General features: G+C 48.9%; 6 protein-coding genes and 1 non-coding gene across 7 annotated transcripts; 5 read left to right on the top strand and 2 right to left on the bottom strand.

Annotated features, from left to right (window-relative positions):
- Nucleotides 1-2,889: 2,889 nt before the first annotated feature.
- On the bottom strand, nt 2,890-4,146 carry ARB_06714 (uncharacterized protein; the record flags this gene model as incomplete). Its single annotated transcript, XM_003014908.1, has 3 exons — nt 2,890-3,254; nt 3,337-3,619; nt 3,724-4,146. The coding sequence occupies 3 exons, from the start codon at nt 4,144-4,146 to the stop codon at nt 2,890-2,892; spliced, it is 1,071 nt and encodes a 356-aa protein (XP_003014954.1).
- A 154-nt stretch (nt 4,147-4,300) lies between these two features.
- Nucleotides 4,301-4,615, top strand: ARB_06713 (uncharacterized protein; the record flags this gene model as incomplete). Its single annotated transcript, XM_003014907.1, has 2 exons — nt 4,301-4,375; nt 4,457-4,615. 2 exons carry the CDS (start codon nt 4,301-4,303, stop codon nt 4,613-4,615), a joined length of 234 nt encoding a protein of 77 aa, XP_003014953.1.
- A 589-nt stretch (nt 4,616-5,204) lies between these two features.
- On the top strand, nt 5,205-5,276 carry ARB_06712. The gene has a single exon. It is a non-coding gene; the product is annotated as a tRNA-Ala (tRNA).
- A 375-nt stretch (nt 5,277-5,651) lies between these two features.
- Nucleotides 5,652-5,951, top strand: ARB_06711 (uncharacterized protein; the record flags this gene model as incomplete). Its single annotated transcript, XM_003014906.1, has 1 exon — nt 5,652-5,951. The coding sequence occupies one exon, from the start codon at nt 5,652-5,654 to the stop codon at nt 5,949-5,951; it is 300 nt and encodes a 99-aa protein (XP_003014952.1).
- A 51-nt stretch (nt 5,952-6,002) lies between these two features.
- On the top strand, nt 6,003-6,392 carry cox6 (cytochrome c oxidase subunit VI; the record flags this gene model as incomplete). Its single annotated transcript, XM_003014905.1, has 2 exons — nt 6,003-6,186; nt 6,271-6,392. The coding sequence occupies 2 exons, from the start codon at nt 6,003-6,005 to the stop codon at nt 6,390-6,392; spliced, it is 306 nt and encodes a 101-aa protein (XP_003014951.1).
- Nucleotides 6,393-6,733: 341 nt separating this feature from the next.
- On the bottom strand, nt 6,734-10,984 carry ARB_06709 (ABC multidrug transporter SitT; the record flags this gene model as incomplete). Its single annotated transcript, XM_003014904.1, has 3 exons — nt 6,734-9,822; nt 9,876-10,869; nt 10,895-10,984. 3 exons carry the CDS (start codon nt 10,982-10,984, stop codon nt 6,734-6,736), a joined length of 4,173 nt encoding a protein of 1,390 aa, XP_003014950.1.
- Nucleotides 10,985-12,574: 1,590 nt separating this feature from the next.
- On the top strand, nt 12,575-14,085 carry ARB_06708 (siderophore biosynthesis acetylase AceI, putative; the record flags this gene model as incomplete). Its single annotated transcript, XM_003014903.1, has 2 exons — nt 12,575-13,687; nt 13,759-14,085. 2 exons carry the CDS (start codon nt 12,575-12,577, stop codon nt 14,083-14,085), a joined length of 1,440 nt encoding a protein of 479 aa, XP_003014949.1.
- Between the last annotated feature and the right edge of the window lie 731 nt (nt 14,086-14,816).

The following is a 14,816-nucleotide window of genomic DNA, read 5'->3' as shown; positions in this document are numbered from 1 at the left end:
CTGCATTGCATGCACACTCCATGGCGGGGATTTGGACGAGTGGGGATCCAGAGATTCAGCGCAATTTTATATACCGCGAACGAGAGCAAGTTGCATGCATGCATTTTGATGCAAATGCAAGCGCACAGCCCTTGTCTAGTTTGATAGATGGAGTCCCCTGACTGGGCGACTCACTCGTCCAGCAGGCGATGATTGGACCACGGCCGTCCCTGGGACAGAGAAAGCAAAGGAGGATCAAATTAGTTTAGAGTTGGCTCGAAAAGGCAACAAGAACGATGGCGGAAAAAACGCCACTGAATGGTGTACTCCATAACCACAGAGGATGATTGCTGGTTGGCTGCCTGGAGGTATGGCAGCTGGCCAGTGTAACGATGCTCTGCGTTTAGTCTATCACCGACAGAGGTCATGCGGGACATCTAGACAAGAAGTAAAAGAGAAATTGAGCGCTTTGCCGTCTTGCAAGCGAGCTTCCCTTTCTCTCCTCAATCAGACTGGCGAAACGGGCAAAACGTGCGAGGCGAATACGGGCAGCGAGAGGCCATCTCACCACTTAGTTCGCCGGTTAGATGACTGGTTAGACTGGCTTGTTATGGCCCGCTCTTTGGCTTTTTGGCTTTGGGATACCTGTGGGAGACTCCCGTATATGCTTATTCTGCAGACATGCCTGCCCAGCGCCAGGTACAGCCGATGTCCCTGAGAGACACACCAGAGTACACACGCCCACAGAGAACGAGACAGCGGCGAGAGCTGTTTGGTCAGACATGCCCCTGGCGCCGATGAGACAAGCCGATTCCCTGCACGTTGCACTGGGGCTAAAACGACATGGATGACGATTAGTTCGTCCAAGGCAGCAGGGTCATCGTTCTTCGAGAAACCCTTCTCCGGCTTGGCTGGTGTGGCTCTTCGTAGAAGTAGGAAAACGGGTTTCCACTTGATAATAATAATGGGGGCCTGGAGACCTGAATTACTTGTCGAAGCCGAGTCGTGAAGTTAGCTCGCTGTCCGTCATCTTCCTGCCAGGCCAACATTTGATACTTCCGAGATGACTGTCTGAGCCGTGGCTGCATGGCATTGCTGGCTTCAGTGGTGCTCGACAAGGTGTCTTCTCGCTGTCTTGCCACGTTATCGTCACCCTGCTTTCTTTTTCTCTCTTCTGCTAAGCATAAAGTCCTTTTTCTTTGCAGTTGATAATTGACTGATAGTGTTGTGTATGTATGCGGTAGTTCCCCGTACTATCCCATCGATCAACGCCATCTCTGCTGAGGGCGCCAAAACTCGGTGAAGCCTCGCCTGCTCGGGTCAATCATGGAATGACCAGCGACTAGATTAATAGTTCTGAGTTAGCAATCTATATAAGCACCCGACAGATGAATGCGCTGTATGCTTAACTTTGGCCATCCCCTGGCTGTTGCACGCTTATCTGCTTTCTGATATTATATACGCCAGGTTCTCGCTAACTGGCCAGCCCGTTCTGTCTAGAGTCCGCTGGGCACGTCTCGCCGTCCTCCGTATCTGAGACCAGAGGCTGGACTGGCTGGACTGGCTCGACTCTGGGGATGGGTCGGAAGCTCCTGGTGGTGGTGGTGGTGGTGGTGGTGGTGGTGACAGGAGGCGCGGTCGTCTTACTACGTCCTGGGCCGACACAACCCCGTCTATATAATCCACCGAGTAAGCGGCAGACATGAGCACGGCAGGATGTAAGTCATCCGGAAAGTAAAACGATCCCCGAGCGTGCAGAAGAGGGACGACGCTTATAAAATCTCCTCGCCTTGGGAGCTTCTGGGCTGACCGGTTAAATTACCGAAGTGAGTCAGGGTTCTGTAAGGCCGTTGCAAGTGGAGTGGTGGCTTGCTTGGATTCATGTATAATGGTCGTGATATCGTCTGGGAGACGGGACCGGCTATAGCTTGGTGTGCTATCCTATATCAATGTTGTACGGAGTAAAGGGGGTGAATGTACGGGAGAGAATAGAATAGGGAGGATGAGATATAAGAACAACGTCCAACTCGCTGATATTGGTACAATCCAAACCAATCGACCGTCATCTACCGCTACATAAATACAAAGATAGACAAACTGAACAAGAAGAGATAAGGAGCCAAGCTATGAATAGTTTTTTTTTTGCTTTCGAATTCCACTGCCATTATACCCAAAAGAAATAAAAAGAAACAAGAATAAACCGCAATAGAATTGAAGTGAGGAAGACGAAAAAAGGTGAAGAAGAAGGGGGTCAGTCAAATAAAGGGTGTAATGCAAATACAGGTACTAGAAAAGAAAGAAGAAAGAGGAGTTATTAGTATGTAGTAAGTAACGGTAGCAAGTATGGGGTAGAAAGAAGAGGACGGGGGAATAAGATAGGATCAGGAACGAAGAAAAGAGAGGGAGGAAAAGAAGGGATAATGAATCGAGGGAAAGGCAATATTATATTCTGTCCGTTTGTGCTTTTCACTTTTTCTTCCTTCTTTCTTCCATTTAGTTTCATTTGCTTCTCCCTTTCTATGTTGTATATGTCGTAGTGGTTTTTTTCCAATGTGTGTCTTTTTTTGTCATGCAAGATGTTTCTTCACGATGAAGTGAGAATTAGGAGGTAAGGGAGTGTAGGTGTGTATTGGGCGCAAAAAGGATGCATCCCCTCGTATATAAAAAGCCATCTCAATCATATCGGGCGTCCGTACCCAACCAAACCGTTTTTGTCCGTCCGCATCAGCCAAAGCTGGAGGAGGGTATGACTCCGGTCCAACAACTTCATGTCCCCATTCGTACAGTCTCCAAGTATATTATTATACACGTTCATTGCAAACGTATTCAAACGTAATTATCACAAGAAAAACGTCAGAGAAGCCACCCGGTTCAGTCAAGTCGGCCGACAGTGGTCGTTGTGGCGAGCCTCTATGCCTTTCTTGACCTGGTGACAGGTCCGTTGGCTCGGGCAGTGGTGGTAGCGTTTCCGTTGGAAGCACTTCCGTTGGTGGAACCGTTGGAGGCGACAGGAGCAGAATGGCTGCCAACATGGGGAACTTCCATGTTCTTCATGGCAAGAGCAGCTTGCGATCCAGTATTGCGGCGTGGGCGACCAGACTTGGCTCCCTTCTTGTAGGTGGCGAGGTAAAAGGAGATGAAGAGAAGGAGGTATGAGGAGAGGATGATGAGACCAGAAAATGCAGCGAATTCTTCACCTGCGCACTTTCCTGCATTGGGCAACCAGGGCCAGTAGGTCGAGGTAAAGTAGGTGTAAGAGGCAAAGTAAACAAATCCTATGTACCTGTTAGTCTAATCATAACAAGGACAAAAAATACTGACGGAGAGCCAGAAGGCGTATAAAAACAAAAGCCTTACCTAGGTCGATAACGAACTGTGCGATCTGCAGACGGGTGATCCACTCTTTCCACCAGATACGGATTCCACGAGCGCTCTGGAAGTAGTACCAGTACATGACGACATGGACGACCAGGTTGAGGGTGATGGGCACCCAGGAGACAGCCGTGGAGCCGATAAGCTGTGTGTAGCAGAGTAGAGCAGTAGCGCCATGGTGATAGGTATGAAGGAATGTAAGTGGCTTCTTCTTGAGGACCAGGAAGACGGTGTCAAGCAATTCGAGATACTTGGTGAGGTAGGTCAACTATACCTGACAGTTAGCAATCCCAAGATCCGAACGAATGGAGGGCAAAAAACAAGCTTGACAGGGGGGCTGCTAAAAGACGACAGGGGTGTGTGGACACTCACGTAGTAGAGGAGAACCAAGGGCTTAGTCCAACCACCTTCGTAGTGGCAAATGGCATGGAAAGTACCCTTCCGGACCAAAGTGGGCAGCAATTGTTCAATGTAGAGAACCAGTAGGAGGAAGCTGACCACTGTCAAGATGAAATTGTGTACCATGAACAGACCGTTCAACTTCATGGCCGGACGGCTGCGCATGAGCTCACGGCCACCAAAGATGATGACATAGTAGGATATCAGGGCGATGGTGGTAGCCTTGAGGGTCGACATGGGCGTCTGATCGATGACGAACCGGAAATCATCTGCCGAGTAGCCCATGATAGAGGTGTAGACGGAGTCGAAGATAGGCCATAGCTTCACGCCAAACGGCTGATCTATCGAGGGGGCGGAGAAGGAGAGAGGAATGTTGGAGAGCAGGTTGGCCGACATCTTTTCAAATCTGATTCTTTTATTTTCTATCAATAAAACTGGAGCAAGGTATTCGGAGATCTATGATCTAGGTCGTATCTCGTGTCTGTCGGAGGTCTCTATAATAAGGGAGCGGTATCGACCGGCGCGAACGGCAACGGCGGAACGGCAAGGAATGACACCCGGAACGAAGGGAGAAAGCTGGTCCGAGTCTGCCGGCAAGGAGAGCGGGCACGGTCGAGACGCGAGGGTATGTCAATGGCCGCCGAGATAGGTGTTGTTTTGTGGTGGGAATAGGGGGTTGTTTTGGTTTTTCCCAGAGGCGGACTAGAAATGTGACGGCCAAAAAGAAAAGGATAAGGAGATTAAAAAGGGTAGAGAGCAAGCATTACGAGAGAGAAGAAGAAGGAGAGAAAGAAGGAAAAAAGAAGAAGAGAAGAGACCCAACGGCGACAGGCGAGATGAAGCAGAAGAAGAGAAGAAGAGCTGAAGTGAAGGAAAGAAGAAGCCAGCAGGACGAAAAGTTGGGTAGGTTTTTTTTTTTTTTTTTTTTTTTTCTGGCGTTGAAGATATTGGCTTAGTCAGCTGCGGCTGCTTCCGAGGTACAACGCTGATTGGTTGGGTTGAATAGGGGTAAACAGAGCAGCAGCAGAAGAAAAGGCGGATAGATGGCGGGAGACAAGGGCGAGTGGGCGGTAGAGTGAGTCCTCCGTATGGCCAATGAAGATGAGATGGAGATGCACTCCGTACGGGGAGTTATGGTGTGCAGGATGGAGCAGTAGATCGATTGCTGGGGATGGAGAACAGGCACATGAAGCCAAGTTCTAGATAGTGCTAGATAGAGTGCTACGGAGTAGTCCAGTCAGACTATGCTGGCATTCTGCAGGCCAGGCGGTTCTTCTCTCTCACGTCCTACCTTGGAACAGCTTACTCGCTAGTTAACTACTCTCCTCCTGCTGTCCTTTTCACTTCTCTACTTCGCTCTGTTTATTTACCTCTCCTTCCGGGCTTCCTTCCCCTTGCCTAGCACTGCCTTCTACTCATAGAGAACTAGGCCATCCTCCTCCATCACCCAGTCAGGGCTGTTGGTTTAGTGGTATAATACCCCCTTAGCATGGGGGTGGTCCAGGGTTCGATTCCCTGACAGTCCAACTTTTTTGCCGGATTATTTTTTTGCCTCCCTATTATTTATTTATTATTATTTTGCATCTTATTGCCGTGTCTTCTTTTCGTTTTCATCATATGTCTGGCTTGCTCCAGAATCCAGTCAGTGTCGCCGAAATACTAATAGCTTGCTGTTGTCTCGGGTGGTGTGACGGTCCCGTGACCCGCACCAAGAACATCCAAACCAGCCAGAAAATCTTCCTTTCTTCAACGTCACAGCAAACAACAACCACTCTTCGACCGCTGCCACCGTGAGCTTCTGCCCCTTCGCTCGCCGTCAATTAAGCTGCTTCCCTCTAATAAAGGCTGCTACAGCTCTCCCTCCGCTTCCGAGCGTCTAATTGACCCTTAGTCCGTCCGCAATGGCTTCAACAACCCTCTTCCGCCTCGCTACGCGCACTCCGGCCACCTCTTTCTTCAAGGCCGCTCCATACGCCGCTCGTGCCAGAGTATCCGCTGCCGTCCCTGCCCCCGTCTTCAGAGCCAGCGCATTCAGCACCACTCCCATGCGATTCAGCGGTGCTCACGAGGAGGAGACCTTTGAGCAGTTCTCTGCCCGGTTCGTCAGCGCCAGCCGATTTCCCAGACTTGAACCCATCGAGAAAAAGAGCCATTGCACATCCAATGAACCAGAAATGCTGATTGAAAATATTATATGGTAGATATGAGAAGGAATTCGACAGTGTACAGGACGTTTTCGAGCTGCAGGTTAGATGACCTTTATTGGCATTTTTTGTTTTTGCCTTCCACCAGACGACTCATGTGGTTTATATTTGCAGAGAAACCTTAACAACGCTTTTGCTTACGATCTCGTTCCATCCGTTGCCGTCATGACTGCTGCCCTCAAGGCTGCCAGAAGAGTCAACGACTTCCCCACCGCCGTCCGTGTCTTCGAGGGTACGTCTCTCTAGCCTGACTATGACTTAGCTTCATTTTTGACGTTGCTGTGTATCTCCTAACTTCCTATCTTCCTTGTACTAGGCATCCGATCAAAGGTTGAGAACCGATCTCAGTACGAGGTGTACCTCGAAGAACTCAAGGATCTAAGAGAGGAGCTCGGGATTGTTCTCCAGGAAGACCTATACCCACAGGAGTCCAAGTAGGCTCGCTTTCCACGGCCTGCTTCCCCTCTTCTTTTTTGTATCTGAATAACTACTGCTCTTGTTGTAACATGTCACCATATAGATAAAACAATTCTTACTTGTTTCCTGTCTATACACTCTCTTTCTCTCTCTATCCCGCTCCCTCCATCCGCCCCTCTCATCAATTACCATGTCACAATGTATATTCTTGGATATATAAAGAGTCTCTTCCATCATCACTTCCGATATTCACATTTATATATATATATATATATTTCTCAACATTAAAAACAATTAATCAAATGTATGTTTAGCCGGCTAAATACAACTATTTACTCTATTCCGTATATAATAATTTTATTCTACGCATCCAACGACTGATGAATCACATTCGCTCTATAACTCTCGCATCTCTCCACGAGTTCCGCATGTGTTCCCTGATCGACACACTTTCCTCCCTCAATCATAAAGATCCTGTCAGCTCGGTGGATTGTGTTCAACCGATGCGCAATAGCAACTATAGTAGTCTTTCGAGCCACCTTCGCCAACGCATCTTGAACGTGCTTCTCGCTCTCAACGTCAAGAGCACTCGTGGACTCATCCAACAGTAACAACCTAGGCTTCCTAACGAGTGCACGGGCAATACTCAACCGCTGCCTCTGGCCACCACTGAACTGTTTCCCATCTTGGCTGCAGACAGTGTTATACCCGTCAGGCAAGGCGGCGATGGTATCATGTATGTTGGCCAGACGACATGCTTCTTCGATCTCTTCCTGCGTGGCCTCGACGTCAGGGCGGGCTCCAAGCCCAATATTAAATGCTACCGTTCCTTCAAACATGACGTTCTCTTGTGGTACGAGGGCAATGGTATCTCGGAAGGCCGCACCAGATTGCTTAGTGATGTCTACCCCGTCAATGATGATAGACCCAGAGGCTGGATTATAAAACTTCTCCAGAAGTGCAAAAGTAGTTGATTTTCCTGAACCAGAGGGACCAACTAAGGCGCAGAATTGGCCGGGGGAAATGTTAATGGACAAATCATCTAGGGCCGGTTGGTTGGGTCGAGAGGGGTATCGGAAGTGGACATTGCGGAATTGGACGCCCATGCCTTTTGTGGGGAAGGATGAAGGCGTAGTCGTAGTTAACTGCGCCTCGACATCCCTAGGCTTGTCCTCGAGCATGTTAAACCTTGGATCGGTGTGTTTGGCACTTGCTTTCGAACCAGTCTTGTCGTACTCTTCGTCTCCCTCGTGCTTTATGGATAGCAGGTCGACGATATTTGACGCCGCAATGCGGGCTTTGGATATATCCGGAACCAGAGCAAACATCTGGCCGCACGACTGAGTGCTGAACAGGAGAGCGGGCAGGACAATGAAGAACTGAACCTGTGTGTACATGCCTGCGAGAATCTGCTGTGATCCCCACCAGTATGCTAATGCATAGACCAGCGTGCTGATACTGTATGCCAACGAGAGCCAGAAGTTTCCGTGCAAGACAGACTTCATGTTCGACTTATATGGTGCTTTCAGAGAGCGGTTGAAGACACTATAGGCTTCTTGTTCCAGAGAAAATGCTGCAATCGACTTGATATTGTCGACTGTTTCCACTGTAATAGCCGTTGCCTTCGCATAGGCCTTTTGGTGCTTCTTTTGATATTGAGCCATTACACGTAGCCGAAGGACTCCAGATGCCAATAAGACAGGTAGAGTAGCCAGAAGGACTACGGCTATTTTCCATGCGATGACGTGAGACAGAATAACACCCGCAAAGAGGTTCGCAACCGTGGAAAAAAGGACACCGATGGTTGTACCTGTCAAGCTGCTAAGAGCTGAAGCATCGCTTGTAACTAGGGCAACTAGTAGCCCAGGCGTTCGTCCATCTGCATTATGCCATTCCAGCGGTTGACGGAGCAGTGACCGAAGCGAGAGAACTCGTGTACGATATAGAGTCTTTTCAGCAGCCCAACCAAATGCAGCTCCATTCACAATCACAGCAGCAAATTTCGCAACTGCAAGAATGAAGAAGAGGAGACCAAAAAGCATACCGCTGGATCGAATGCTTGGGCCACCTCGACAGACGCTCAGACTGCCTACTGTGTGACCAAAAATGACCGCTTCACCTGTATAACTGACACCAATCATAATAGAGGTAATCAGACCAAGTGAGATGAGGAGGAGATTGGGTCGGATGAGTGGGAATGACCCTCTCATCGTAGCCCAGAGAGTCTGTTTTGGCTTCTCCTTTTTCGCTTCGGGTTCAGTTGGTAGACTATCCGCTTCTTCAGGCATATATAACTGAGCCGGTTTCTCCTTCTCGTCTAGTACACCTTGCTCAAGGGATAATTTTTCTTCCTTGTTCAGAAGGGTATCAGTAGTGAGAGATCGGTCAATGTTCACATCAACCTGGGTAGACTCGGTCATGATAGAGCTAGAGGAACTGAATTTCCCTATGTTCTGCAGCCGTACCATACCGGCATATACACCGTCACGAGCTACGAGATCCATGTGCGTGCCTTGTTCCATAACTTTGCCTTTCTGCATGACAATAATGTTATCAGCATCCTTAGCAGTAGCCAGCCGATGTGCAATTGAAACAGTCGTAACGTTCTCAGATACTTTGGTCAACGCTGCTTGTATCAACCTCTCGCTAGTAGAGTCAAGAGCAGCCGTGGCTTCATCCAACAGCAACACGGGAGGATCACGGATAAGAGCTCGGGCTAGTGCAATGCGTTGTTTTTGGCCACCGCTTAGCTCAGCACCAGAACTTCCTACCCTCGTTGCTAGGCCATCTGGCAATGCATTGATGAAATCAATTGCATTTGACAAGGTAGCTGCATGGCGTGCGAGGTTGACAATCTCTCGAACCACGTCTCCCTGCTCCGCTACAGCTTCGTCTTCACTTGCACCTTGACGAATCTTCTCAGTAAGTTCAGAAAGACTCGGGCCCAACAAGATGGGAAGAAGGTGCTTGTGTTTCTCTTGTGATGAACTAACAAGGCCATGTGCGATGTTCTCCAATATAGATCGATCAAGGAGGTTTGGTTCCTGCTGAACTAGGCCGATGCTTCCACGTAAATGCCGAACATTGATTTCTTTTAGGTCCCGGTTGCCAACCCGGACGCAGCCAGTAATGGGATCATAGAGACGCTCCAGTAGGGCTACAACGGTTGACTTTCCGCTCCCTGATGTTCCAACGATGGCAGTGTGTTTATTCGGGGGAATCTTGAAGCTTACGCCCTGCAACACTGGAACCTCAGGGCGAGCTGGGTAGTTGAACGTAACGTCTTGAAGCTCGATTTCTTCCGAGGCCAAAGATATGGTCGAGTCACCCTCAGAAGAAGTGCCGTCGATGGCAGATTGGCGTTTGATTGTGGTCATAAGTCTATCACCCGCAGAAGCTGCTGAAGCAAAGATATGCATGAATGGAGCCATCTGACTTAAAACAAAGGAAGCTATAGGACATTATTTAGTTAAACCGTTCTTTCAAATGGGTGAAGATACTAACCATCTAGTAAAACGAATATCACGGTGTAAACAGCACCGACGGAGACCTTAGAAGGCTTGCCCTCTGCAAGGTCAGCAATCATTCTACTACCTTGCCAAAAAGCAAGTGCATTCGACGCGTATGCTACGAAATAAAGCATTCCAAACTGTATGGAATGGGTGATGGCCTTCTTCAACGCATCCATCCTTGCACTGACGAGGTGTTGGGCGAATAAGGCTTCCAATCTGGCATTCGCATTGAAAGCATGGACGATGCTCATATGTGACAGACTGGACGAAACAATTGACGTGGCAGCATTTATATGGGTTGAAATCCTGCTAGAGTATTTCTTTATATAATGTCCTCCGCCAAAGGCCATTAGAAAGTAGATTGGTACAACCGACATAAGCATGGCCGCGATAGTAGCAACTTTGAGAAATGCTACGATATAAGCAGCAACAAAGTACGAAATAGTACCGATGAACAGGCCTACTTTCTCTGACGTTCCAGCCTGGATCACTTCGATATCACTGACCAGCCGAGAGGTGACATCTCCTGAAGGCAGAGTATCCGTAAAGGCAATCTCCTGTCTCAAAAGACTATGGAAGTATTTGGTTCGTAGGCGTCGCACCAGGCGTTCGCCAACCATGCTCCAACACCCAGTATGGATGTACATGCACACAAAATTTAGGATCGAGGCGTAGATGACTTGTAGCACCTTTGTGGTTATAGCGGCCTGGTAGCCACCTGGCGGAGCTTGAGTCGTCGAGCATGTCGATGAGTTCAGGTCGTCGACTAATTCACCGAAGAGGATACCGAGAAGAGGGAATGGAATACCAGCGCCTATTCCAGCAATGGTCCCAATAACGATAAGTGCGATATCAGTTTTTCCGGGTTGTGTCCCAAACAGAAGGCGAAAGTATCCAAACGTAGGGGTTATAGTGTTTTCCCGGGAGAAGAACTTCTGTGTCTTTGTCCACCACTTCAGGTATACGTTAGGGAAGGAGTATATAGACTATGAGTAATTGGAACAACCATACCTCTGGCTCACTCTGCTGTGATGACGGAGCTAGGATGCCAGTATTTGTCATGGCCGCCCCCGTAGGAGAATTCTTCTCTTCCACTGCCATTTAGAAAGATGGAGAGAGCTAGGCTTATGCAGGTGCTACACTTTTCTCATCAATCACAAATGGTCCGCGTTCCCCGAAAGATTGTAGGTACGACGAAGTGATGGGAGGAAAGCAGGCGGAGGATATATTTCAACCGAGTCCGTGTAGTCCATCAGGGCTTCGGAGGTGAGAAGATTTGGCACTGAGTCGATGACATGTACACAGTCATATCCGACTAGGAAAAAGCCTACGAAAATAAAGAGCTGAGAACGTCTCCTCGCATTCGGGTGGAGAAATTTGGACGAATACATGTCCACGGTATCCCTAACAAGGATTCCAGGCACGTTCTTGGGGTGAGGAAACCTTTTCTTTGGGAACGAATAGGTGACATAGCGGGACCAACTGCGGATGAAGACTCCCTTGGGCGTTTTTCTTTTTTCTTTCTTCTTCTTATCAGATGGGAAGGAGGGGCCAAGGAGTTACGAGGGCATGGCAGGCCCTGTCACTGGACAGGATCATTGCCTCCATGAGACAACCGAGAGACCGCGTCAGGTGAAGAGGGAAAAACGAGAGGAAAAGCCTTTAGACAAGGGGTCACATCCCGCTGCGAAGATCTGGGACAGGGCACTGAAACAAATTGCCATCCATTGTACGGAGTACTCCCCATATCGTCGTCGAGGGCAAGAATATTAAAGGAGCACGTCGTAGCGCTCTGTGCAAGCACAACACGAGAATAGGGAGCACATGGAGCACAACGGAGCAACACATCGGCATGTCAAACAAACGGAGCTGGTTGGAGAAGAAAAGAAAAGAAAGTGATAAGATGGAATGGCCCCACTTTATTCCATCTGATAACTTTGTCTTGACTTTTTCCCACAAAAAAAAAGGAGGCCAATGCTGTCGAACTCGAGCTTGTGATGAGACGAGACTGATATGACGGAGATTGACTCCGAGTTGCCAGTAGAGGCGCCATGGCAGACGTGGTTTGGCATACGTTATTGGGCCTCTTAGCCACGCATCCACCGCGCCTGACAAGGCTCCACGCTGTCAAGCTTGGTGTTTGCTGCAGCAAGACCAGAGACAAGAAACGAATGGCGTTATCACCTCAGCGCGAGAAATCCTCGAACAGCTCGGCTGTGGGCTGCTGTGGGTATCGGGGTATGTGGTGCCAACGGAGAGCGAGTACCCCAGGGGCTCGCTTAGCTTCCGTAACAGCATTTTATCAGATGGACAAGGACGGAACAAACGGCATCGCCGTCGTCGTATGAAAAAATCCAATTTGCAGCGCAAAAACCCAAAAAGAAGCATAAAAGGCCGCACCGGTAAGGTTTGCTGACTAAGTAGTGCGCTCAAGAGCGGCCTGTGATTGGCTGGACTTGCCACTTGTCTCATGCGGCCCCTGCAGTTCTTATGTCTTATGTAAGCTGTCAAAGCCACCCCCCCTATCCCTTGCAAATAATAGAGACCATTATTATTAAGGCATGATGAATTTTTTTTTTTTTTTATTTTTTTATCTGATTCCTACAGATCATTCCCTAGCTCGCCGGTTGCATCATACGTTACTCGTATTCCAAGGCTCTGGTGACGACGGGGGAACAGTGCGAATATATTATGCCTGGACCTTCCGTGCCACCTCGAGAATCTACTTCTCTCTCCCCTCCCCTCGATAGGAAAAGAAGACGGACCGAATACTCTCTCCCCAGGGACTGCGCATGCTCAATTGTCTCAGGATCAGTCATGTCGAACTTCTCATTACTCTCCCAGGAGCGTGCTCCTTTTCTTCGGATTCCTGAACCCCAGAATGCTACCTATGAGATTGTTGAGTCCACTCCCGGCAGCCAGCCAAAGTCCCTCAGGGTTCAGCTGTGTGGCGAGACGGGTACAGAGTCGAAGCCTGGGAAAGTAACACTTCACCATTCCTGCCTCACGTTCACAGATCTGTCATTGGAAGATGCCTCGAGGGTTCCTCCAGACAATAACAATTCAGCCTGGGCCCGGGCGAAAAGGAGTCCGTTGTCTAACATGTCGTGGGAAGGAAACGATACTCCCACAGTAGGGCAGGTATGGATTGTCGTCTATGCCATTCTCACAGTCCATCCTGAGCTTGAGGTATTTAGAATCACATTAAATGGGACCGGAAGTGATATTATAGCTCGTCAGCTTGAGGCTGTCGGGCTTGTTGTTGCTCACCCAGCGCCCGGCGCACCGCCAGGCCAGCCTGTCCCAGCATCAGACGATCATGTTGGCCAGTTAGTTGTCCTTCGCAGGTCTTTCTGGCAGGGTGCTGGCTCCCCCTTTGGACCCAGGCCGATCTGGGTTGCTGGAACGGATAATCGAGACATCTCCCCGTCGTTTGAGTCTGCTTTCCCTCCCAGAGCACTGGACTACGCCTTAACCACCAAATTCCCCACGTCACGCATTCACACTACCCACCCAATCCGACCTGCTAAACCAACTCCAGGCTCGACTATCTACAGCCGCTATATCCCACATTTAAAGGAGACATTCTCTATGGTTGCACTTGATTGGACCAATGAGGAACATGTCAACCTTTTCCATGTATGGCAGAACGACCCCAGAGTTGCTGCGGGCTGGAACGAAACCGGAACGCTAGAGCAGCACCGTGCTTATCTGCGGAATATGCATGAAGACTCCCATCAATTCCCTGTGCTGGGCAAGTTCGACGATACATTCTTTGCCTATTACGAAATATACTGGGCCAAGGTAAGTGATCACACGATCTATACTTTAATCAACCGTTTAAAACGAGTTTTGACTAAAATTAAAATCTATAGGAGGATGCCATTGGACCGTACTACGAAGCCGGAGACTTTGACCGTGGCAGACATTTCCTTGTAGGAGATGCTCGTTTCCGTGGTCCTCACCGTGTTAAGGCCTGGCACACCTGTCTTACACACTACATGTTCCTCGATGACCCTCGCACCAACTTGGTCGTTGGGGAGCCAAGAGCCACCGGCGCCAAGGTCCTTGCGTACGACCAAGCAAACGGATTCCACATTAATAAGCTTATTGACCTGCCTCACAAGCGTGCTGCGTTAATCATGTGTCCAAGGGAGAAGTTTTTCCAAGATCCTCCTTTCGAGTACAAGGAAAATTCATAAAAGCCTGCGGCACAGGTTAACTAGTTACCTGACTTGTGATGAGAAGAAAAGAGCACCTTCTTTCAGTGTAGGTGTATACCTCTCTTTTACAAACAGCCGTTATAGATGTCTAGGCTACGGAGCACTCCGTATAGCATCTCCATTGCATAGAATGATAATATACTAGAAGTTCGTTACACCAGATCATGCAGATACACGTCAAAGCTACACTTAGTATCCATTAAAGTTCTCGAAATTTTTAGCTCGAAAGTTACTACTGCATACTTTGAAAGGGGCGTCATCAGGGGATCCCAGGGGTCTGAAGGATTCTCCTGTTAGTGTTTAGACTAAAGCATAACAAGAGCTGCTCCTTAAGTTCATATACATAGACTAACGAAAGGGGGAAACGACGTTCCCAAGCGGCACGACAGCCCTGGCATAAGGGACACTTGGGCGGCCGGATCGGGATCGACAGCGTTGATCTCAATTCCGCATACGGAGTACAGAGTCATTCACTCGATATGTACCAGCCATGCTTGCGATGGAAAACGCCCTTGATGCCTGCAGCCACCTGCATCACCCCAGCCGAACCGCTCGTAACCACAAGTTAAAAAAAAAAAGTGTGGAATTCCCGAAGCTTACTAACTAGTTATAACTATAACAACTGAGGAGAACAGCACCGTATATGCATCCTGCATGCACGGAAGCCCACCCAAAGAGAAGCCACAAAACAAGCAGCGCTACAGCCCTGC

The sequence above is a fragment of the Trichophyton benhamiae genome (assembly GCF_000151125.1).
Source record: "Trichophyton benhamiae CBS 112371 chromosome Unknown contig00476.0, whole genome shotgun sequence".
Taxonomy (NCBI): Eukaryota; Fungi; Ascomycota; class Eurotiomycetes; order Onygenales; family Arthrodermataceae; genus Trichophyton; species Trichophyton benhamiae.
Note: the sequence above shows the minus strand (reverse complement) of the source record. Positions and strands in the feature narration are given on the sequence as shown.